General features: G+C 55.5%; 1 protein-coding gene across 1 annotated transcript; it reads left to right on the plus strand.

Moving 5' to 3' along the window:
• Nucleotides 1–503: 503 nt before the first annotated feature.
• Nucleotides 504–21,814, plus strand: ASIC4 (acid sensing ion channel subunit family member 4). Its single transcript, XM_079131278.1, has 10 exons — nucleotides 504–1,268; nucleotides 16,650–16,794; nucleotides 16,893–17,020; nucleotides 17,206–17,368; nucleotides 17,867–17,923; nucleotides 19,697–19,850; nucleotides 20,644–20,735; nucleotides 20,816–20,895; nucleotides 21,152–21,256; nucleotides 21,375–21,814. Exons 1-10 carry the CDS (start codon nucleotides 687–689, stop codon nucleotides 21,486–21,488), a joined length of 1,620 nt encoding a protein of 539 aa, XP_078987404.1. The 5' UTR covers nucleotides 504–686; the 3' UTR covers nucleotides 21,489–21,814.
• Nucleotides 21,815–22,079: the final 265 nt, after the last annotated feature.

Below are 22,079 nucleotides of genomic sequence, written 5' to 3' on the forward strand. Positions count from 1 at the left end.
GGAGGCTGGGAAGTGGAGGACAGAGTTGGCTGACCTGTCCTGGGGTGTGGTTCAGAAAAGTGGCAGAGTAGGCTGAGCACTCTGGGTGTTGCACTCTTGCCTGGGTGCCCCGGGAGTGGGACATCTGGGGCTCCCCATGAGTGGCTAGGGTGTAGCAAGACTTTGGGGGACAGCCCCAATCCTTGGATCCCTGTCCTGGACCAGGGGTTTCCCCTCCCCTGGCCTGGCTCCTGCCGCCCATGCCGCCGGTGAAACGCTGTTGACATGTCCTGAATTATTAAGCACGGGGTGGGCTCCGGAGCACATGCTGAGCGGAGCGGCTGGGGCTGCGCGGCGTGGCGGAGCAGCGCTAGCTCCCTCGCTCACTCGCTCGCTCGCAGGGACACACGCAGGGGCTGACAGCTGTGCTGGTGCTGATAAGGGAAGCCACAAGGAGACGATCGAGGAGAGAGACAAGCGGCAGCAGAGGCAGCGGCGGCAGAAGCAGCACCAGGGCTGCGGAGCTGCTGGGAGTGGGAGTGACGCCCCCACCTCGGGCCCCCACCCTGTCCCTGTCCTCCTCCTGCTTGCCCTGAGTTTAGAAGAGCAGTCGCTGCCACCACCGCCACTCCGGAGGGCACCAGGGCTGCTGGCCAGGGAGGGACAGGGGCAGGGAGGCTCTGGCCAGTCCCAGCAGCCGGGGACAGATGCCGATCGAGATTGTGTGCAAAATCAAATTTGCTGAGGAAGATGCGAAACCCAAGGAGAAGGAGGCAGGGGATGAGCAGAGCCTCCTGGGGGCTGCTCCAGGGGCAGCAGCCCCCCGGGACCTGGCCACCTTTGCCAGCACCAGCACTCTGCATGGGCTGGGCCGGGCCTGTGGCCCAGGCCCCCATGGACTGCGCAGAACCCTGTGGGCATTGGCTCTACTCACCTCGCTGGCTGCCTTCTTGTACCAGGCAGTTGGCCTGGCCCGGGGCTACCTGACCCGGCCTCACCTGGTGGCAATGGACCCTGCTGCCCCTGCCCCAGTGGCGGGCTTCCCAGCTGTCACCCTCTGCAACATCAACCGCTTCCGGCATTCAGCACTCAGCGATGCTGACATCTTCCACCTGGCCAATCTGACAGGGCTACCCCCCAAAGACCGGGATGGGCACCGTGCTGCCGGCCTGCGCTACCCAGAGCCCGACATGGTAGACATCCTCAACCGCACTGGCCACCAGCTTGCCGACATGCTCAAGAGCTGCAACTTCAGTGGGCACCACTGCTCCGCCAGCAACTTCTCTGTGGTGAGTTCTGCCAGCTGGGCCGCCTGGCCTGGGGTGGTGAGGCTGGCGCGGGGCGGGGGTGGTACGTGAGGGCATCCTCAGTAGGGCTTCCCTTCCTTCCGCCACCAGAGGCGGGCCTGGTGTCTCCCCAGCCGGTGTTTCCCGCTGGCTTCCCAGCCCTGGAGCGGTGGACAGTCCTAGGGACTTACCCTGGTGCTGCTGCTCCTCTTCTTGGTCCTGCTGCTGCTGCAGTGCCCAGGGCTGGGGGTCAGGGGCTAGCCTGGGGGTGGGCCCAGGGGTCTTGAAGCTGGTCAGCTAGCAGGGAAGGGATGTACCATCCCAAGGCTAGACGGACTGATCCCCACTTTGCTCTTGCTCCCCTTTTCTTCTGGAGCAACTGGATTCTTCTTCCCACCAAATGAAGGTGAAAGGGAGGGGTATTTGGGGGGGTTGGCTAGCGAAGGACTCGGGGCTCCCTTCTGGGGAACTGGCCTCGCTGGCAGGCTGGGTAGAGATGGTCGGTCTTCGTGTACACTGGGTACCAGTGTCTCTCACTGCCCCCCTTCACGGATACCCTCACACATCCCTCTTTCATGCTCCTCCCGGCCTCGCCTGCCGGTGCCCCCCTCCGTCCCCTGTTCTGGCTGCTCCCTTGCCCAGCTCTGGCTCCTACACTGAGAATCACTCATTCACTCTATGTGCATAATTCACCCTCAGTGCTGGCACATGCACACACACACACTCCTACTGCTCAGGGACACAGTTTCCTGCACACTCCCTCTCACACGCACTCAGTGTCCCTGTCACTACACTCCTGTGCACACCTCACGCCCACACACCCACACACCCAGAGAGCTACTCATCTCCATGCCCATATTCCAACTCTTAGCTGCCAAGGATGGGGTCATGCTGTAGGGCCATCTCACTTCACGACACCCCCTCATCTGCCCCCTGCTCCCCGTTCTCCATGCAGGGGCTGCTGGCGCCATCTCTCACACATGTACGAACACAAACACATGAACCCTCACTGGGAGTGGAGTGTCGGCTCGGGCTGCTCTCCCTGCACACCTCCCACAGTCAGGTGTGTGAGTGCGGGGGGTGTGTCTGGTGTACTGTCTGTCTATCAGCGATCCGTTCACCCACAGTCACAGGCTATCTATTATTCACGGTGCTTGAGATGCCTGTCCCCAGTCCACAGATGACTCCCAGCACTGTGTGTCTGTGTTTTCTTCCTGGTTGCCCATGCAGTGCCCATGCAGGTGCTAATGTGTGGTGTCAACATGGTGCCCACTCAGGCCCAGCCTCCAGCAGCAGTGGTGCCTCCTCATGACCCAGCCCCCAACCCCAAGCTTTCACTCACTCGCTGCCTCAGTGTCACCAGGAAATGCTCTCCACCAGGTTCCTGGCCCCTACCGTGATTGCTGTCTGGGGCCTCCTACCTCTGGATGGGGGCAATTAGGTAGCAACAGAGGGCCAGGAGGGAGAGGATTGGGCTGGGAGCAGAGTCAGAGGACATTGGTCCATTGTCTGGCTATACACCTTGTCTTCTAAGAAAACTCACTGCTCCCCAAAGCCAGGTCTGGGAAAATCCCAATGGAGGAGGTAGGATATAGAGTATGTGGCCTCTAGGATCCGTGGTCTCCTCTGTCCTGCAACCTCACCCCTCCTTATTGGGGGTGTGGGGTGTCCAGTCTTAGCAGGTGCTGTTGGGGCAGAAATCAATGGGGTCTTTGTGTCCCTAAGCAAGCTCAGCAGGAGTTTGTGTCTCAGGCCCCTGTTGGGGGTGGGCAGGAAAGGGGAAGGGTAATGACACATCGGTGGGAGGGAAGGGGAGAAAGAGATGGAGGGGGGCTGAGGAAGTAAAGGGAGGGAGTCAGGGTTCCTGCCCAGCCTCCAGGGAGGGAGGAGGTGCCTGGAGAATACAGGGACTGGGAGTCCCCTGATCAAAGCTGGCGAGTCCCTGGAAATCCTGGGAAGGGCTCGGAGGAGTGAAGATGGATTTCCCATAGGCCCTTTGCTACCCTGGGGCTGCAGAAGGAAGGATGGAAGTTTGTGGGTTTCAGTTCTGGGGCTGCAGCAGAATAACAAGGGGAGGAGGGGCGAAGTGAGCATTAGGGGGTGGATCCCCTTTGGGGTTCTTCTCCCAGTGCCCAACCTAGATTCATACCCTCATGCCCATACCCTGTTCCCATCTGCTGAGTGTAACTTCCCTTGCATCTGGCACTGTCAGGCTGAGCCTGCTGCATGTGCACCAGGGTCTGGAATTACAGATTGGGGCAGGCCCCATGTTCCAGGGCTTCGGGAGAAGATGAGGGCATGTCATCTGAGCAAAACTGGAGGAGGGATACGAAGACATGAGGTCTTTGGTGAGGACATGAGGTCTGTAATGGTCTCTGTGGTGGACATGGAGTCCATGTGGGGATTTGGGGGATCTGTGATGGGGAGATGGGTATCTGAGCCAGTTGGTGGGGAACATGCCAGCAAGTGGGTCGTGAAATGGTCAGTGACAGCGACAGGCTTCAGTAAGGGGCTATTATGTGTTTTCTGTTGCTTTCCTTGTTTCCTCTTTCCCACTCCCCACTCTGCTGTGACCTTTCCTCCGGAATCCAAGTTAATAAATGTCACATTTTCCAGCCTATTTTTACTCCTGGTAATGCGCCCTCCCCCAGTCCCCTAAGCTGCTGCTCTTGCTTCTGTTACCACTGCAACTGCTCTCACCCTGTGCTCCCACATAGCCCCTCACTCATTCCCAATCAGTCCATCAATATGGAGTTTGGTATCACCTACTATGTGCTGGGCTCCCTGCTTGGAGTTGTGGGGGGACAGCAAAGAAGGGAATGCCTAGTCCCTGGTCCCTGTCCTCAAGCAGCCTACAGTCCTGTGGTAGAGCAGGGACAGGGATGCTCAGAAGCTTAAGCAACCATGCAAGAGTTAATCAGCCATGCAAGCGGTGTCATAAGGTGCCAGGATTAATTGCCAGATGAGGTGCATGGATAGTAAGAACCTGAGTTCAGAGAGAGAGGCCACTTGGGCTGAAGAGGGCTGGCGAGGCTTAAGGGATGAGGCAGGCTGGCCACAGCTTGGAGAGGAGGAGAGGGAAGACAGGGGGAAGAGAGAAGAGGATGCTGGGGCTGGGGTGCTCTCCCTTCCCACACTGTCTCCTGCAGCTAGTCCCCAGCTCTCCTCCTCTTTCCCTTTCCCTGCCACGCTTAGTCTCACACCAATCCACTCCCACTTATACCTCCTACTTTCTCTGTCACCTATGTGTTCCCCTGCCACCTTGCAGACGGTTCTCCCTTTCTTCCCCATTCCTACCCCACCTGCTCCCCCAGCCCTGTGCTCCAAGCCCCAGCTCCGCTTTCCCTACCCGGCTCACGCCCAGCCTGCCCGCTTCCTAGAAGGCAGACATCCCCCTTTCCCCCTCGCCATCATCTCTGGCTGTACAAGGCAAAGGTGGCTCTAAAATTCAGCATGTCCTCTTAGCTGGGGATTGTACCCTGGAGGGGTCAACTGTGTGAGTTCTGGAGTCACCCGATTGTGTGGATTGGAACGTTGGCTTTACCCTTTCAGCTGGGTGACTTTGGGGGACCTAAAACAATGCTTCTGTGAGCCTCGGTTTTTGTATTCATTAAATGGGATATTAGAACCTAAACATTTGGGGTTGTTCTGAGGATTAAAGAGATGCCCGTAAAGAGCGCAGCATGCTGCCTGGCACCCGCATCCTATGCACTTCGCAAGTGTCAGCTGTCAGAAACGCCGCCAACCCTGCTCCTGGCTAGCTTTAACCTGACTGTTCACAGCACCACCTACTGGTTTCGAACCCCTGCTCTGGCCTTGTCGCTACTCTTCATCACCTAGTCTTCCCTCCTGTGACCCTCGGGCCCACGCCCCCGTCCGTGCATTGTAGCATTCCCGTTTGATCCAGCCCTCCCAAATAGGCATGCACGTGCACATGTGCAGGAGTGTACAGATACTTTAGGTTAGTGCTAGCCAAAAGAACATTCTGTGATGACAGAAATGTCCTGTGTCTGTGCTGTCCAACATGGTAGTCACTAGCCACACGTGGCTGATAAGCATATGAAATGTGATTAGGCACGTGTGGCTAGGGGCTGCTGTCTTGGACAGTGCGGCTCTGGATGATTCTAGGAATGAGGTTCAGACTGCCTGAACTGGGATCAAGGACATACCGTAATGGCTGTGGATTATAATCTCCTCTCCAGGCTGAGGTCCCAGGTTTAGCTGAGGAGGGTGCCTGGGGCACTGGGACATCTGGATAGACCCAGCAAGCAAAGGCACCTTTGTTCCCAGGTACAGACCAAACCTTGGCCTTTTGTCTTCCATTCCACTGCTGGGAAAATTAAGGCATGGGGGAGGGGGAGAGTCCCTATGGAAGGATGGGTAGGACCCAAGCCCTCTTCATGGGGTCCTCAGGGGTTTAGACAATTCCTGGAGGAGTGGGAGGAGAGGGCCTGCGAGTGCCTCACTGTCCCTGTCCCTTCTTGGCTCCCAGGCTTTCCTCCCCCTCCCAGCACTCCTTCCCCACACGCTGGTGACTGCCGTGACTATTAATCACTCGCCCTGTTCTCTTCCTCTCTACTAATCAGGCACAATTAGACAAGGCCTCTTCCAGCTGGGCAGTCCCCCTCCCTGCCCTCCTCCCTCCTCTCCCAGCCCTACCCAGCCGCCACCCAGGGCAGCTCTGATGCAAAGGGAAGAGCATGTAAGCCTTCTCTCTCTCTGGCTGCCCCAGATCCCCATGTGGGGCTCCTCAGCAATCCCCTCCTTCCAACCCAGCTTCCTCCTTAGCCCCTTCAGTTTCTTGGTATGGTCAGACCAGTACTGCTAGTCTCTGCTCCCCCACTCTACCCCCTGCCCTTGGCCATGGGAGTGGCCACTCCATGCTCCATCCCGACTTCATTCTTTACCTTTGGGTCTGAGGGCCTAAGGGTTACCTCTAGCCCCACTGGCTCTGGAAGGATTCCCAACTGGTCTCAGGGATTCCTGCTGGGGTTGGTCCAAGCCTCTTATATACCAGATGAGCTTAACTCTGACTCTCATCCCCTATGCCCTGTCTCCTCTGGTACCATCTTCTTCCAAGATGTGAACCTTGAGCACAATTAGTTCAACATCTAGTTCAGGTCCTTCAGGAGCAGGCAGTCAGGTCAGGGAGGGTGCACAGTGGGGAAGGGTGGGTCTGGGGAGAACTAGAGATTACTTAGCTTTGAAGGGGCAGGTGCTCCTCGGTTCCAGTTAACTGTTGTTCCATGTGAGGGTGCCCAGTGTTGAAAAGTCTTCTACTTTTGTCCAACGAAGCTCCAAATCTTGCTTATTTTAATAAAACTTTTACTGACTTAAAAAAACAGAGGGCTGCCTACAACTCACCCAGAACCCAGTGTGATCACTGGTCCTGCCTACCTCTTACTCCTGGACCCTGGCTGCTTGCCCCTCAGACCCTCCTGCAGGGGGCGCCCTGAGTCTGGCTTCTTTGACAGTGGAGTTGGTGGACCAGGATTTGGGTGGTGTTGTCCTGCAGGAAAGGGCAGAGACTGTTACTATCATAGAAGGCAGGTCTGCAAGGGTAGTGGGGAGGGTCATGAGGAACGAGCCCCACCCGGCCCCACTCAGCAGCCCTGTGGCCTCTTCATTAATCAGGAATCAGCCCTTAGCTGGGCTCATTATCAGCTCAGCTTCTCCTGGCACTGCCGGAAGATGCTGATTAGCATTTGAAGAAATGGCCCCCACGTACTGTCCCCCTCCTGTCCTCCCTGTTTCTTCCCTACAGTACTCCTTCCTGGACACCCATTCCTGCCCCTCAGCTTCCTAGAAGGAATCTGCTCCCTCTTGTCGTTGGTGGCAGGGCTGCCTCTGTTAGATCAGGGCTGGGGGGCAGAAAGGATCAGGAATGTAGGAGGGCTCCAGGGAGCACGGAGAACACCCAGCCTCAAGGCTATTCCTGCTGAGGCCTGATTCAGTGGGTTAGGGGGTCCGACTGGAGTGGGGGTTGGAGCCTAAGGGTGGTTCAGGACAGAGGCACCCTGGAGGAGGAGGAGAGGGCAGCCTCAGCTGGGGAGTTAGCAGTGTTGCCAGGCCTTCCGGGTTCTTCTGCATCCCACCTCCTTTAAGCAGCTGGGCAGAGGAGGTGGGGACAGCTGGCTCGGTGGGCGGGAGGCCTGAGGGGAGAAGACCTACCAGGGTATTTTGTTGTGGTGGTGGTTTTTGTTTTTGGCAAATCACGGAAGAGGATTTGGGTGTGTTAGGGAGTGGGGTGGGGGGACACAGCCCCTGAGGATGGCGACAGGAAGACTCATTCTCTGTGTTTTCCAGGAAGGTGGTGGGGGTGTATTTCTTCCTTTGGTCCCCAGACTCAGGGACTGGCAGCGCTGGAAATCCAACCCACCCCTCAAATGTTCACGGTGCCCTTGGGACACTCGTTTTGGTTGGAGGGGGAGCAGTTCCAGAGAGATAGGCATAGGCTGCGGCAGCCGAGGCAGCAGCGAGAGTTCAGAGAGGAGCCACGGGATGATTAAGGGGAAATGGAGGATTGATTTAGGAGGAAAGATTAAAGGAGCTAAATCCGTGGCGCTTGGCTCAGCGGTGACTAAGCGTGGACAGGATAATAGCTTACAAATGTGTGAAAGGTGTAAATACCAAACGGGGGGAGGGGAGGCGGCTAGGCGGGCCAGGAGAGCGGGCCCGGGGGCTGGGGAGGCCCACCGGAGGGCTGGGACCCCAGGGCGACTGCTCCGTGGCGCTGACCCCTCCCCAGCGGGGGTGCAGGAGCACGGAAACTCGGTATTTGGGACCCCTGGGTTCCAAGCAAGGGTTTCGTTTCTGGGGCTCAACTTCCCAGGCCTCGTCTGAACTCCACGTCTCATTCCCGCCCGACGAGGGACCTGAGGTCGCGGATTCAAATCCCACCCGTGTCCCTCGGTGCCCCTTAGCACCAGGCCTTCGGGCTGTCCCCAGGCCCGTCGGCCACCCCCAGCTCTGCATGCATCTCCTCGCGACCCTCTCCGGGCTGTCCGGGCTCCCGCCCCCTCGTCCCCTCCCCGGCCGCGGCGGGCGGCGGGCGACGGTGTCTCCCTCCGCCGTGGAAGCCTCTGGCGCTGCTGTGTGCGCGGAGGTCACTTTGCCGAGGAGCCGGGAGCCGGGGGAATGCAAATGAGGCAAACCCAAGGAGGAGAGCCGAGGCGCCCGCCCGGAGGAGAGGAGGAGACGGGAGGAGGGCGCTGGCGCGGTGATGGATGCCTGCCCCGCAGGAGCGCGCGCGGGCGCGGGGAGCGCGGCCCGGGGGTGCGGCCCTCGGCTGCGGGTGGGCCAGGCGTGGGCTTCCGCGGGGTATGTGCGGGACAGGAGCGGGGGCACCGGGGGTCGGAGTTCCTGGTGGGCGCACAGCCACCCGTCGGGTCCCCGCGGCCTCCTCTGCCTTGTTAGGTACAGGCACTCACGCCGGGCGGTGGGTGTGTACCCCACCGTGTCCGCACAACTCTCAGGGACAACTTTGCATGGGAGGGGGAGGTCAGGGAAGGGCTTCGTAACCAATTAAAAACATTCTCGCCTGAAAAAATTGATTTTCTAGGGCTTAAGGCCTAAGCGTAGCTGCCAGGGGAACAGGTTTAACTGTTGACCTGGGTCCTGGTCCTGCTTTCTCCTCTTGGTTGGAAACTGGCGCTTCCTGGACCACGGGCATTCTTCCACCGCTTGAGCTCCTGGCTCAGAAAGCTCTAGGCTTTGACAGTCCTCTTTCCCTTCCACCAAAATGTTCACATTTACATTTAAACAAACACAGGGACCATTGCTTCTTAGACTCACCTTGGGGAGGAAGTGTCCTTGAAAAGCACATGGGTGACAGTGGGGACTAGGGGGCTGTTGACCATAAGGTAATGGAGACCTACACCATGCACATGAGAGCCAGGTCTCCTGGAGAGGGCAAGTGTATTCTCCTGTCTTGACTGTGGCATAATCCCCATGCCCCTCCTGGGCAGTGGAAGGTAGGCCTGTGGTCTTGCTCAAAGAAGCTCTCCCTGACCCGTCAAACCAAATGGTCCTGTTCCACCATCAGAGGCCTTGTCTGGGCCCCATCATAGCATGGACGACAGCTAACAGCCTCTATCTATGCATGGTTGTTTGATTCTTGTGTTTTCTTCCTGTTTGTTGACTTGGCACTTAGAATATACCTGGCATGTAGTACAGGTGCTCATCACTTTTTGAATGAATGAATGCCTAAGAGCCAGATGGCAAATTCCTTGAAGGTAGAGATTATTTTGTTCTAGAATGCAACCCAGCACCAAGCTCAGTGCCTGGCATTGTATAGGCTTAACCAATAGTGTGGGACACGCATTGCTTGAACATCCACCATTCCTTGATCACCTGTGTGCTAGGTGTGTGTTGTACAGTGGCTATGAGTGCAGACTCTGAGCCAGACTGCCTCGTCGCCTGATCTGTCATGCTTCGTGACCCTGGCAGATTCCTTATCTGTGCCTCTATTATCTTGTCTGTAAAACAGAGACAATAGGAATACCTCCTATCATTTTTGTCAGCATTAACAAGCAAATTTATATAAAATACCTAGGACTGTGCCTGTCGCAGAGTAAGCACACATTAAATGTTAGCTTATGCTAACATGTTATGTAATTATCTCTTCCTTCATAACACCTCAGACAGGTACCTATTTTGATTTCCATTTTATAGATGAAAAATGAAAGATCAGAGCAGTTAAATCCCATGAACTGAAGGGCAAGGTCTGGAGGTAAACTAGGTTAGGCTTTCTAGCTAGTTGGAGAACCACAGCTCAGAGCCTGGGGGTTTCTCTCTGACAGACCTCCATCCACTGAGCAGCTCCCAGATTCCAGAGAAAGCCTTTACCAAGCAGTATGTTGCCCTGTGAGGATGGTCCCAGTGGGGATCCAAATCAAAGCTACCATACCATCTTGGCAGGAAGCTCCATTTCCCAAATGGGCTTCCTGCTCTTAGAGCACCTACTGTACATCACTCTGAACTTGTCTCTAATCCTCACTCCTCACCTTAGGAGAATGAATTACCACTCCCCTTTTACAGATGTGCAAGCTAGGTCTCAGAGAGGTTAAATCAAGCACCCAAGATCCTTTGTTCAAGATAGATGGAAGAGGCAGGATTTGAACCCTCTTCTGTCAGGCTCCAAAAATCTGTGCTCCTTTCCCTGTGTTATGAGACTTCTATGTATCTATTTCCAGCATGACATCCAATGGGCAATTCCTGTCCCTAGCTTGATGCATACTGGTCTCTATTATCCCCTTATTACTAATATTGAGGCCCCATGTATATAATTTCATCTCACAAATGCCTTTTTTTGGTATGTGATGGGACATCACTCTGTTGCTCAGACTAGCCTTGAACTCCTGGGCTCAAGCAATCCTCCTGCCTCAGCCTCCTAAGTGGGTGGGTCCACAGGTGCATACCATCATGCTTGGCCTTTTATCACTTTTGAGACTTACAACTACCCTGTGAAATGTCAAACAGGTATTTTTGTCCCTACTTGAGAGATGAGGAAACTGAGGTCTAGAGAAGTTGATAAATCACTTTGCTAACCAAGGTCACAAGCTGTTAATGGTAGAGCTGGAGCTGGGACCAGCGTTTACTGAATCTCAGAGACGTGGCTGAAATGAGTGGAGAATGCTGGAGCTTTTGTGAGGAGTGGAGAGTAGGTTCCAGATTTGAATTTGTCAGTTTTCTGTGTGTTCACTTTGATATGGACCTTGCCAATTTTTTTTTTTTTTTTTTGGCGGTGCTGGGGATTGAATCCACGGCCTTGTGCTTGCAAGACCAGCATTCTACCAACTGAGCTACATCCCCAGCCCCTTGCACCTTGCCATCTTAAGGCTTCTGTTTCTGTCCTGTGCAAAGAGGGTTTAGACTGAGTGACTGCGAAGTTCTGACTGGTGCAAACACCCAGAAGTTTTGAGTTGGTGCCATTTTTCTTCCTCTGCTCCTGGAGAGGATAGAGAAGGAGAAGGCTTTGATCCTGGTCACTCCTGAGTAAAGCCAGGGCCTGGGAGCTGTCCCACTGCAGGGTGCTAGACCCAGTCCGGGCAGAATGAAGATGTACCCCCTTCCACAGGCCCACTCTGAACCCCGGGGCATTGCGGGGGTAAGGGAGTTCATTCCACGGGGCCTGAGTGAGAGGCATGAGGGTGGACTCATCAGAGGAGGGCTGGTGGAATTTGGGGGAAGGGACTACCACGGAAAAGTGGAGTGGGAAGGCGGGTGCCAGGGTCTTGGCAGAAGCAGGGTGCCCAGAAGGTGGTGGAGATAAAGCCTGGGCTGCAGATTAGCTCTGGGATTAGCCTAGTCTGGTCTTCGCTGCTCCTGGCTGCTTCTTATCTCCTGAAGGCCCTCTCCCCCACAGCTCTGAGCCCTGGCCCTGCTAATTGCCTATTAACCCTGTGGGCTCTGTGACTGCAGGGAGGATGAGGGACTGGGGAGGGCCCAGGGAGAAAGCCAGCCAGCCAGCCAGCCAGCCAGCCAGCCAGCCAGCCAGCCAGCCAGGGAGAGCTATCTGAGGAAATGGGAGCTGCGGATAGATGGAGCTCAGGGAGGTGAAGGAAACCATCACTCAAGGGAGCAAGCTCTGGACAGATTGCTCCCAACTCCCAACTCCTGATCATTGTCTCAGACAGACCTGGAGAGGGGCTAGGAGAGAAAGGGGATGGGGCACCTGCAGGGGATGACCTCAGGTCCAGGGGAAAATCTCAGAGGAAGAGAAGAGCCAGAGACCGTGCACCAGACTAAGGGATGGACAGAGAGAGAAGCAAATGAGAGATGCAGAGAGCAAAGGACAAAGAGACCACACAATGTAAGAGAAAGACAGAGGTGGGGGAGGGACAGGCCAACAGAGGGCCAGGGGCAGAGGAAGTCCAGACGGACAGTTGATCAGGTGCCAGGAGCAGATAGGCCGGGGGATAGAGAAGCACTGGAGAGACAGAACAAGATCAGGAAACAGGCTCGGGGGGCAGACTCAGGCTGGGCTCCAGGCCAGCTCCGTATGGGAGACAGAGGTAGTCAGAAGGGACAGGCAGAGGGCTGACCAGAAAGGAGGTAGTAGAGAGGATCCAAGAGAGTCCTGTCGGGGAGCTTTCACCCTGAGTCCAGAGGGGTCTCTGGGAGGCCACATGCTCCAGGTAGGGTCAGACCTGGATGCCCAGGCCCAGAGGAGGGAGAAGCAGACCAAAGGAGGTGGTAGGGGTCTGAGAGTAGAACAAGGTGCCGCGGCTCAGGGCCGGTGTGGGTGATCTAGAGATAGCCTGCTGCCGTCAGGACACTTCTTGGCCTGGGACCTTCCCCTCTAATTGGGTCGTGGACTCTCAACTCCTGTACACACACCATCCTTCCAGGCCAGTCCATGTGGAGGGCGCAGTGGACTGGCAGTGGGACCTTGTGGCTGAGCAGCCGTGCCGTCTCCATGGAGGAAGCTGTGGGCTGTGCTGCCACCGGAGTTCTGCCACTTAGGAGCTGGCGGCCCCACCACTGCTGCCTGGGCCAGGGACTGTCTCCGGGGCAACGCTGTGCTCTGCCCAGCAGTGGGGCCTGACCTGGGCTGTGCAGGTGGCCTGGTCCTTTCTGTCTGTCTTGTTCGTTCCCTGCAGAGTGACCCTCTTAGGCCTGGACTACTTCTACCTCCCTGTGACTCCCCCCACCCACATCACAACTACCTCAAGGGCACATATGCCAGGTAATCACCCGCTTCCCAAGCCAGGGATTTGTTCCGTTCTATATGGGGCTGACTGAGCATCCTGTAGCGTGTGTCCCTCCAATGCTGCCCCACCCAGGATCAGGAGCCTCCAGGAATCACTCACTCACTGAACACCCACCCACCAACCAGGTGTTTCGTGAGCACCTGCTGGGCCTTCACATGGGTCTGTTCCATTTCCATCTTGTCTGTCACTTACTTGCTGTGTGCCCAGTGCCTTTTCTTCTCTGAGCTTCAGTTTGCCTCATCACTAAACAGGGGGCAACACTTACCTCATGTGGCTTCCTTGGAGGCTCAAGAGAAAACAGATCAAGAGCACCTATCAGAGGACCCCGTAGGAAGTGGGCGTGTTTGATGGCGTTTGCCTTCCTCTGTCACTCACCTCTCCTCTGCAAATCTCGATGGGTTCTGAGGATGCCAAGAGGGAGGCAGGACTTCAGGGAATTCACCCACCTCCAAAAGATCTTGGCATTGCCTGACAGGATTCTGCCAAGGTGGTATGAGTGTGGAGGGAAAATGAGTGAACAGCTCATCACCCGGGCCCCCCACACAGTCCAGGCCTCGTTTATCCTCTCAACTGGAGCATGCCCTCAAAATTGGCTATGTCAGCAAGAGCTGATTCCAGCATCTTCTTGGCTGGAAATAGTGTAAGTTGGGCAGGTCGAGACGTGTGTGTGTGTGTGGTGCTGGGGATTGAACCAGGGCCTCACTCGTGCTGGGCAAGCACTCCACCACTGAGCAACATCTCCAGCCCTTCTTATTTTATTTTGAGACAGAGTGTCCTTAAGCTGTCCAGGCTGGTCTCAAATGCTACCTTCCTGCCTCAGCCTCCCAAGAAGTAGAATTACAGGCAGGCACCACCACGTCCTGCTCACTTTGAAATTTTTGCAAATACTTACATATTCCCTCCATCTGCCTTTTCACCACCAGGGATCCAGGGATCTTGCACCCACCCACTTTGGGGTTCCCCTACCTCTGGTGACATGTTGTAAGAGCACAGGTCTCGGTCAGACCATTTTGCTGGCCTCTTTCCCCTTCACCTAGCACCTTTCTTCTCACAGTGTGGTCAGCAGGTTGTTGGAAACACGGAATCTCAGCTCTGTCCAAATCCAACCCCATCTATGAAATCAGAATCTACACTTTAAAAAGGTCCCCAGGTAGCCATTTGGGCACAGTGGCACATGTCTGTAATCCCAGTGACTTGGGAGGAGAGGTTCTAAGCAACTTTGTGAGACTCTGCCTCAAAACAAAACAAACCAAAACAAAAAATAAAAAGGGGATGTAGTTTATTGGTAAAGTGCCCCTGGGTTCAATCCCCAGTATCAAAAAACAAGACAAATAAAAAAGGTCCCCATGTAATTTGTGTGCACATTGGGGTTTGAGAGGCACTGATCTTGGAGACCTTGGCATATCAGTCTAATTCTCTGAGCCTTGATTTCCTCATCTGGAGAATGGGGAGATAATAATACCAACCTCATAGGGTAACTGAGGATTCAATAAACCAAACATGAACCAAACATGCTAAGTGGTTAGCACACTGCCTGGGGCATATAGAGGGCTCCCACTCAGCCCCTCAGATGGACACAGATGCAAGCAGGGGTGATAGGGGTGTCAAGGACTGGAAGGCAGAAGCTGGGGAGGGACAGGTGAAGAACTCAAAAGCAGCAGATATGGAGGGGAAAGAAGGTGGGAGATGAGAGGAGTGGAGCAGAAAGAAAAGAGGTACAGGAGAAAAGACACACTGGGACACATCCAGTCTCATTTCATCTGGATGGAGTCAAGAAGGATCTTGAGGCAGAGGAGGTTTGGGATGGGGATGCCAGCAACTGACTGTGGGAACAGCCAGAGCCCTGCATCGGCTGAGTTCCACCATGCCTGCTCAATGGCTGTGTGACCTTGGACAAATCACTTCCCCTCTCTGAGCTGCAGTTTCTTCATCTGTAATAATAGAGATAATTAAACCTACCTGAAACCAGATTGACCGCATGGATGAGATGGAGCAGCAGTAGATGTTCCCACGTTTTGTAAACTCCGAGGTACTTGTTATGCGTGTGGTTTTGATTTAGGAATTAGGCAGGGTAGCCGGATAATGGAAGAACTAACTGCATGATGGGGAGGAGCAGGTGGGATCCCTGTAGAATTGAAGCTGGGTGGTTAACCCAGCAAGGGAGGGAGGACTTAACTCTGACCCACGGGGTGTCTCTGAGCGCCCTCCGCCCCGCCCTGCTGCCAAGTCTGCACTACATTGTCCTCAACCCAACTCTGTCCTTCTGCAGCGAGGCCTCCAGGAGAGCTTTTCCTTAAACACAGCCTCTTGCCATTTCTCCCAGCTTTTACAGTGTGAGCATGTTCCGAGGTGCAGGGAGGGGGAGGCGGGCGCGTGATTGAGTGCGCTGACCCCCTGCCCCCAGGGAAGGTGCTGCCTGTGATGGGTTTGACCCAGGGGCTTGTCTCTGTGGGGTGAGCCTGGCAGGAGGAACGAGAATCCGCCTCTCCCTCAACCGCTTTCCCACCCCAGCAGCCGCACTACTCGTGGCTCAATCCCCAGCCTGAGCTCGGCTTCCATCTCCGGGACGTCAGCGCCATCTGGTGTCCATTCTGGAGAACTCTCCGCAGAGGAATAGGGAGAAGGCCTTGGCTCTGCAGTAACTGCTTATTAAAGCTTCCCTTGTGCCAGGTACTGGGGAAGGAGAGGGAGACCGAAGGCAGGCTCGCTGCTCCTGTGCAGCCTACGCTCTGGTGGTGGTGAGGAGGTGGACAATGGCCAGGAAGACAGGTAGATGAACAAGATCATCTCAGGTCTTGGTAACTACCAGAGCAAACCAACAAACTGAACATAGGTGTGTGGTGTGTGAGCGAGATGCCTAAGCTCAGGCTTAACAGCTATGCCAAGAGCTATGTGCGTGCCCACACGTTCCAGAAGAGTGAACAACAACAACGAAGACCAGAGGGGAAAGGGAGAGCTAGATGTTTGAATTTGTCACAGATCCAGGGGTAGAGGGGTAGGCAAGGCAGGCAAGGGTCACGTCACATGGAGACTTTCAGGCTAGGAAAGGAGCTTGACTTAACTTTCTGGAAAAATGGGAATCCATTGTTGTTTTTTAAAATAAAATTTATTGTGTGTATTTGAGGTTTATCCCATGATGGTGTGGGATGTAGACAGTAAAAGCCAGCAGGTGGTTTGATGGCGTCTAAGTTTTCTGTCTTCTGTGCAGAGGATGGAGGGGAAGGGATGGATGATGGGAGACCAGTTAGGAGATGAGGGTGGGAGGGGGGGTCACTGGAGAAAGAAGGAAAGAGGAGGGATTCTGTTTCAGCTGAATGGCTGGGGACTCGTGAAGGTTTGGATGTGGGGGTGAGGGAGATGGAGATTTCAAGAATCCTCACTTGGAAAACCGAATAGCAATTGTGGGGCTCTCTATTGGGAAAGAATGGTGTGGGGGGCAGGATTTGAGAAGATATCAAGAGTTCTGGCATTGATGTGAATTGGAGCTGCGTTTTAATCATCGAAGTGGGGACAGTGGTACAAAAGATGGTGCTCAGGAGAGAGTTGAACTGTACTTCAGTTGCTGGGGTAATGGACAGAGGAGGCCTCTGGGGGCAGGTGTGGCCTTGGGGCAATAGGGACAGGGACTTTGGAGTTGTCTCATCTCCTCCTCTTTCACCCTGTCCTCCAGGTCTATACTCGCTACGGCAAGTGTTACACCTTCAACGCGGATCCGCAGAGCTCACTGCCCAGTCGGGCCGGGGGCATGGGCAGTGGCCTGGAGATCATGCTGGACATCCAGCAGGAGGAGTACCTGCCCATCTGGAGGGAAACAAGTATACAGGCGGGAAAGGGACAAGGGCCAACCTGGGGACTGGGGCCTGGGCCCTTTGTCTGGGATAGGTTTCCAAAGATCCTCATCTCTGCTGTGCAGATGAGACATCATTTGAGGCAGGCATCCGGGTGCAGATCCATAGCCAAGAGGAGCCACCCTATATTCACCAGCTGGGGTTTGGTGTGTCCCCAGGCTTCCAGACCTTTGTGTCCTGCCAAGAACAGAGGGTGAGCACTCCCAGCTAGTCTTGGATTGGGCATGTCGTTGGGCCTCCATGCTCAGAGGGGGTCCCAATCAGACCTGCCTTCCAGAAGCTCACAGCCCACCAGATCCCATGATCCTTTCGAGGCTGTGGGCATTGGAGGGCTGGCCAGGACTCCTGGCCTTGACCCCTCATGCCCCACCTCTGCAGCTGACTTATCTGCCCCAGCCCTGGGGCAACTGCCGGGCAGAGAGTGAACTCAGGGAGCCTGAGCTGCAGGGCTACTCGGCCTACAGCGTGTCTGCCTGCCGGCTGCGCTGTGAAAAGGAGGCTGTGCTTCAGCGCTGCCACTGCCGGATGGTGCATATGCCAGGTAGGCACCCACCCCAGCTGCTTCTCTGTGCCACTTTCCCAGGCTCCAGAACCTCTGGGGGTGGGGAGGTGTGCTCTGGCACCTGCAGGTGTACTACATGTACCTGAGTCTTAAAGCCATGTGAGCGAGCTTGTCTACGTGCTTGGGATCTTCTGCATGCTTTTAAAATAGACATTTGAGAATGCATGTTAATATGTATTTGTGCATGGTGTGCTTATATACATGCTGTGTGCTTGTGTATTTTGGGGCATTATGTGCATGTGCTCAAATACATTGTATGCAAATGTGTGTGTTTGTGCAAGGATGTATATTTTCGTGTTTATATGCATGCATGCATTTCCATGCTTATATGCAGGAGTGTGTGTAGGTTCATCTGTGCATGTATATATGCAAACATGTGCATTCGTGTACATATGTGTGCGCATGCCCACACTGGATGTATGGTGAGAGGGAGAGGAAGGGATTGTAGATTCCAGGAATAATGTTCTCTCCTTTCAGGCAATGAGACCATCTGCCCGCCAAATATCTACATCGAGTGTGCCGACCACACACTGGGTCCGTGCTGCCTCCCCCCTCCCCCACCTCTCCATCATCCTCTTCCATCTCTCTGTACACCCTTCCCCTCACTGTCTTGGCTCCTCTCTCAGTCTCTCTCTGGAGGATTCTTCCTGGGAGTTGAGCCTTATCCCACACCTCAGGGGTGTCTGAGAACCTCTGCAGGTGCAGACACTTGGGTAAGTGATGACAACAGGGTGAGGGTTGCGGAGAGCCCAGGACTGGGACTGAAGGGCTGGGCTTCCAATCTTGGTTCAGCCAGCGAGTTCACCTTCTCTGAGAAAGTGAAATGACTTCTCCGTCTCAGGAAGAATGCGTTGCTGCCTGTCAGTGTGGGCCAGGCAACCCCATCTGTCGGCAGGTCTCGCCTGATTTGCAACTCACCCATCCATTCACCCATCGATTGATTCATTCATCCTCCAGAACTTTACATTCCTGCAGGGTGCTAGAGTGGGAGTGGGAGCAAGAGGGAGAGGCCAGCCCTTGCAGAGCTTACAGCCCAGGCGGGCTGTGGACACTGGGGACAGGGAGCCTCGGATGCGACAAGGTCCCAAGGAGGGCATACAGCCCCAGCCCAGGAGGGCAGGGAAGATTCTTAGGAGAAGTGAATTATAGCTGAGGCTTGAAGAGTGCATGAGAGCCAGCCAGCTGCAAAGGACACGTTTTAGGCGATGGAATGAGTGTGCACTAAAGATCTGTCTGCCAGCAAGTGTGCTTTGTTTGGGGCTGAGAAAGGTCAGTGTGGCTGGAAGCAGAGCAGGAAGGGGAGTCTCTGGGAAGCCAAGGAAGGCTTAAGGCAAGGCAGGAATGCCATCGAACTTTCCGAAGGTGAGTCTGTTAGGACTTGAAGCGGGGGCACTGGCCACAGCTCATTGTAATAATCCAGAAGTGATGGGACCCTGGGGGTGGGCTCGAGAGGCTGGGTGGCCGACTGGCACATGCAGATTTTTCTGACCTCCACACTACCTGCATCCATTCAAGGGGTGATTGAAGAATGTTCAATGAAGGAACAGATGTGTGAGCAGGGATAACGGAGACACGAGGGATGTGAGAGTCCACAGAACTAGAGCCTTTACTCTCCCAGGTCAAAAACAGGGAGGAAGGGAGCACCATGGAGCACACAGAGAGACTTGGGGCAGACTGATGGCAGCTGGCCAGGTGAAGAGGAAACACAACCTCTGCCAACCTGCAGTCTGATAGTCAGGAAGCTGGGGGAAGTAACACCCTGGCATCTCCTACCTGGAGTCCTCTGACCTGCCCAATTCAAGGCCAGAGGGCAAAGGAGTCTAGGTGATTCATTTGGCAAATCAGCCTCCTGGGCATGGAACAAGGGAGAGGAGAATGGATCTGAAAGGGCATGTGGAGAAACAGCAGCACAGTGAGCTTGCACATCTTGCCTGCCTGTTTGTTCTGTTGTCTGTCTGTCCATCCATCCATCCTCACATCCTCTCCACACTCACTTGTGTGCCTGAGGCCTCATGGTTGATTGGGTTTGCAGATGGGCTCTGACCTCCCTCTGAGCATGAGGCCTCTCTGTCCCAGGTGGAGGCAGAGGGATAAGCCTATGGGATGGTTCTGCCTACACCTGCCTTCTTGGGTATTCTAAAACTGGCCCAGCAAGAACTTATGACCAGTGTCCTCTAGGAAGTGCCAGGGCCAGCTCTCAGGGTGGACGGACGTGCCTGCCTAGGGACAGCTCCTGTGCCTCCTCCCTGCAGCAAGTGGGCCTGTGGGCCACCCTGCCCCACTGCAGTTGATGCCTCTGTGTTGCAGATTCCCTAGGTGGGGGCTCTGAGGGCCCGTGCTTCTGCCCTACCCCCTGCAACCTGACCCGCTATGGAAAAGAAATCTCCATGGTCAGGATCCCCAACAGGGGCTCAGCCCGGTACCTGGCAAGGAAGTACAACCGCAATGAGACCTACATACGGTACGTGCCTACTTGTGGGCTGTGTGGTGTGTGAGTGTGTGTGGGGGGGTCTGCCCTCAACAAACCTGCTGCATGGTGGAGACTGGGAGTGGTCTGGATCTTTGTTTGATGAGTGACCCTGCAGCCAGCAGGTCAACAAATGCTGAGTGTGGTCTGCATGCCAGGCCCAGTGCTGGGGGGTGGGGACAAATGATACGACAAAAAACCTACATGCCACAATTTGGAACAAGCCATGTTTGATTGTTATTGCTGATTCTGACCCTGGCAGGGGAAGGGATGTAGGGGAGGCATGAGTTGGGCCTTTGAGGACTCTGAGTTTGGAACCATGGGGGAGAGAGGGGAGGCATCCCAGTTGGAAAACTGTGGAGCGGTGGGTGCCCAGAGGAGCCTGGGCAGCAGCGAGGCCGTGTGGAGGGAAGCTGAGAAGAAACGCGTTTGGATAAGAAGACACATCGGAACAGGTCCTGGGACCCTTGAAAGTTGAGGAGTTTTAGAGGGAACCGATGAGCAACAGGGAATTACTGAAGGTTCTAGAGAGGCATAAGGAAGACTCCGCTGCTTTAGAGGAGTCAGGAGCTCTCCTGGGCTTTTGCCAACCCTTCAAAATATGAAGCTAACACATCTGGAACTACCTCCCCTCATAGACCTTAAGAGTCTGAGAGAGTGGTCACAAGCTCCCCAGCACACAGAGGATTTCAGATCAGAATCTTCTAGAGTTGGGGTGCCACTGCCAGCTGCCTCCTCAGGAAGAGTGGCCCCACATGGATACCTAAACTCTTTCCTTTCTCCACAGGGAGAACTTCCTCGTCCTCGATGTCTTTTTTGAGGCCCTGACCTCTGAAGCTATGGAGCAGCGAGCAGCCTATGGCCTGTCAGCTTTGCTGGGTGAGATCTGGCCCCTGCCCCTGCTCCCATGGGGTGGACCAGCCCAGCCTGCCCTCTGACCCTGCCCTCCTGCTCCCCAGGAGACCTCGGGGGACAGATGGGCCTATTCATCGGGGCCAGCATCCTCACGCTGCTGGAGATCCTTGACTACATCTATGAGGCAAGGGATTTAGGAGCAAGGAAGGTGGGAAACCCAGAGCTGGGCAGGGCAGGCTCCTGGTGGAGCTGATCTGGCTGGGCAGTCAGCTGGAGCTGGGCCTGGCTGGCTGGAAGAGCCCAGGGCCCTGAGGAAGCAGAAGGGTTTGGGCCAGAATGATGTGGGATCTTGCGAGTTGCTGGGCACCAAGTAGTATAAGCTGGCCCTCTCTTTACCAAATTTCCTGAGTCTGCTGCTGTTCCCCACTCTGATCCTCAAGGTGTCCTGGGACCGACTGAAGCGGGTGTGGCGGCGGCCTAAGACCCCCCTGCGAACCTCCACTGGAGGCATCTCCACTTTGGGGCTGCAGGAGCTGAAGGAGCAGGTGAGGGCAAGCTTGAAGAGTATGCAACCAGTGCCCTCTCTGCAGGGCACTGAAGTATCTGAGGGGACAAGGAAAGGCTGTCACTAAGTTCCTGTCCTGCTCCCTCTTCATCCTGCAGAGTCCCTGTCCAAGCCGGGGCTGTCCTGAGAGTGGGGGCGCCAGCAGCCTGCTCCCCAACCACCACCACCCCCATGGCCCCCCAGGAGGCCTCTTTGAAGACTTCGCTTGCTAGGATGGTGCTGTTAGAAAGAACCCAGGAGTCTGGAACCCCTCTCTGGATCCTCAGTATTATCTCCTCCTGCTCCTGGGACAGAAGACCTGGGGCAGTGCAGGGCTGAGAGGAGCGGGTGGTGCTCACGGAGGGCCAGGACTCAGTTCTCGCTCTCACCTGATCCTTGCCTCTGCTGCTCTGCAGGAGGGTCTCCCCACCCCCAGGCTGGTGCCCAGCAGGGGTTGGGGACTAGACCACAGGCCCTGTGCAGGGGGAGGAAGGAATAGAGGGAGGTGGAGATAGAGCCCACCCCAGCAGGGTGGAACTCTCTGTACATTTGTATATATTTAGGGAAGACAGGGTGGGGGTGGGATACAGATGTAGAAGGTGGGTGGGGCTACAGGGGTAGGTGATCCGGGACAGCCAGGGTCTCAGAGCCAATGTCAGCCGGAGAGGGCAAATCCCTGGGACTCAGTGTGTTGGGCTAGTCCTACTTCCTCCTCTCCAGGCCCAGCTCCCCTTTTGGCAGGGGGAGTGGCAGCCCAGCAGGTCTGGCCCAGCTCCCAGTCCCCCTGCACCAACCCCTCTCCACAGGGGGCGGGTAGAACTTTC

This window comes from Sciurus vulgaris (genome assembly GCF_902686455.1).
Source record: "Sciurus vulgaris genome assembly, chromosome: 3".
Lineage (NCBI taxonomy): Eukaryota > Metazoa > Chordata > Mammalia > Rodentia > Sciuridae > Sciurus > Sciurus vulgaris.

What these genes read in the sequence shown, in the direction of transcription:
- ASIC4 (XM_079131278.1), top strand. Translation starts at nt 687, where the DNA reads ATGCCGATCGAGATTGTGTGCAAAATCAAATTTGCTGAGGAAGATGCG. An exon ending in TGGCCTGTCAGCTTTGCTGG is followed by an intron (nt 20,736 to 20,815) that starts GTGAGATCTGGC and finishes CCTGCTCCCCAG; the next exon opens with GAGACCTCGGGGGACAGATG. An exon ending in TGCAGGAGCTGAAGGAGCAG is followed by an intron (nt 21,257 to 21,374) that starts GTGAGGGCAAGC and finishes TTCATCCTGCAG; the next exon opens with AGTCCCTGTCCAAGCCGGGG.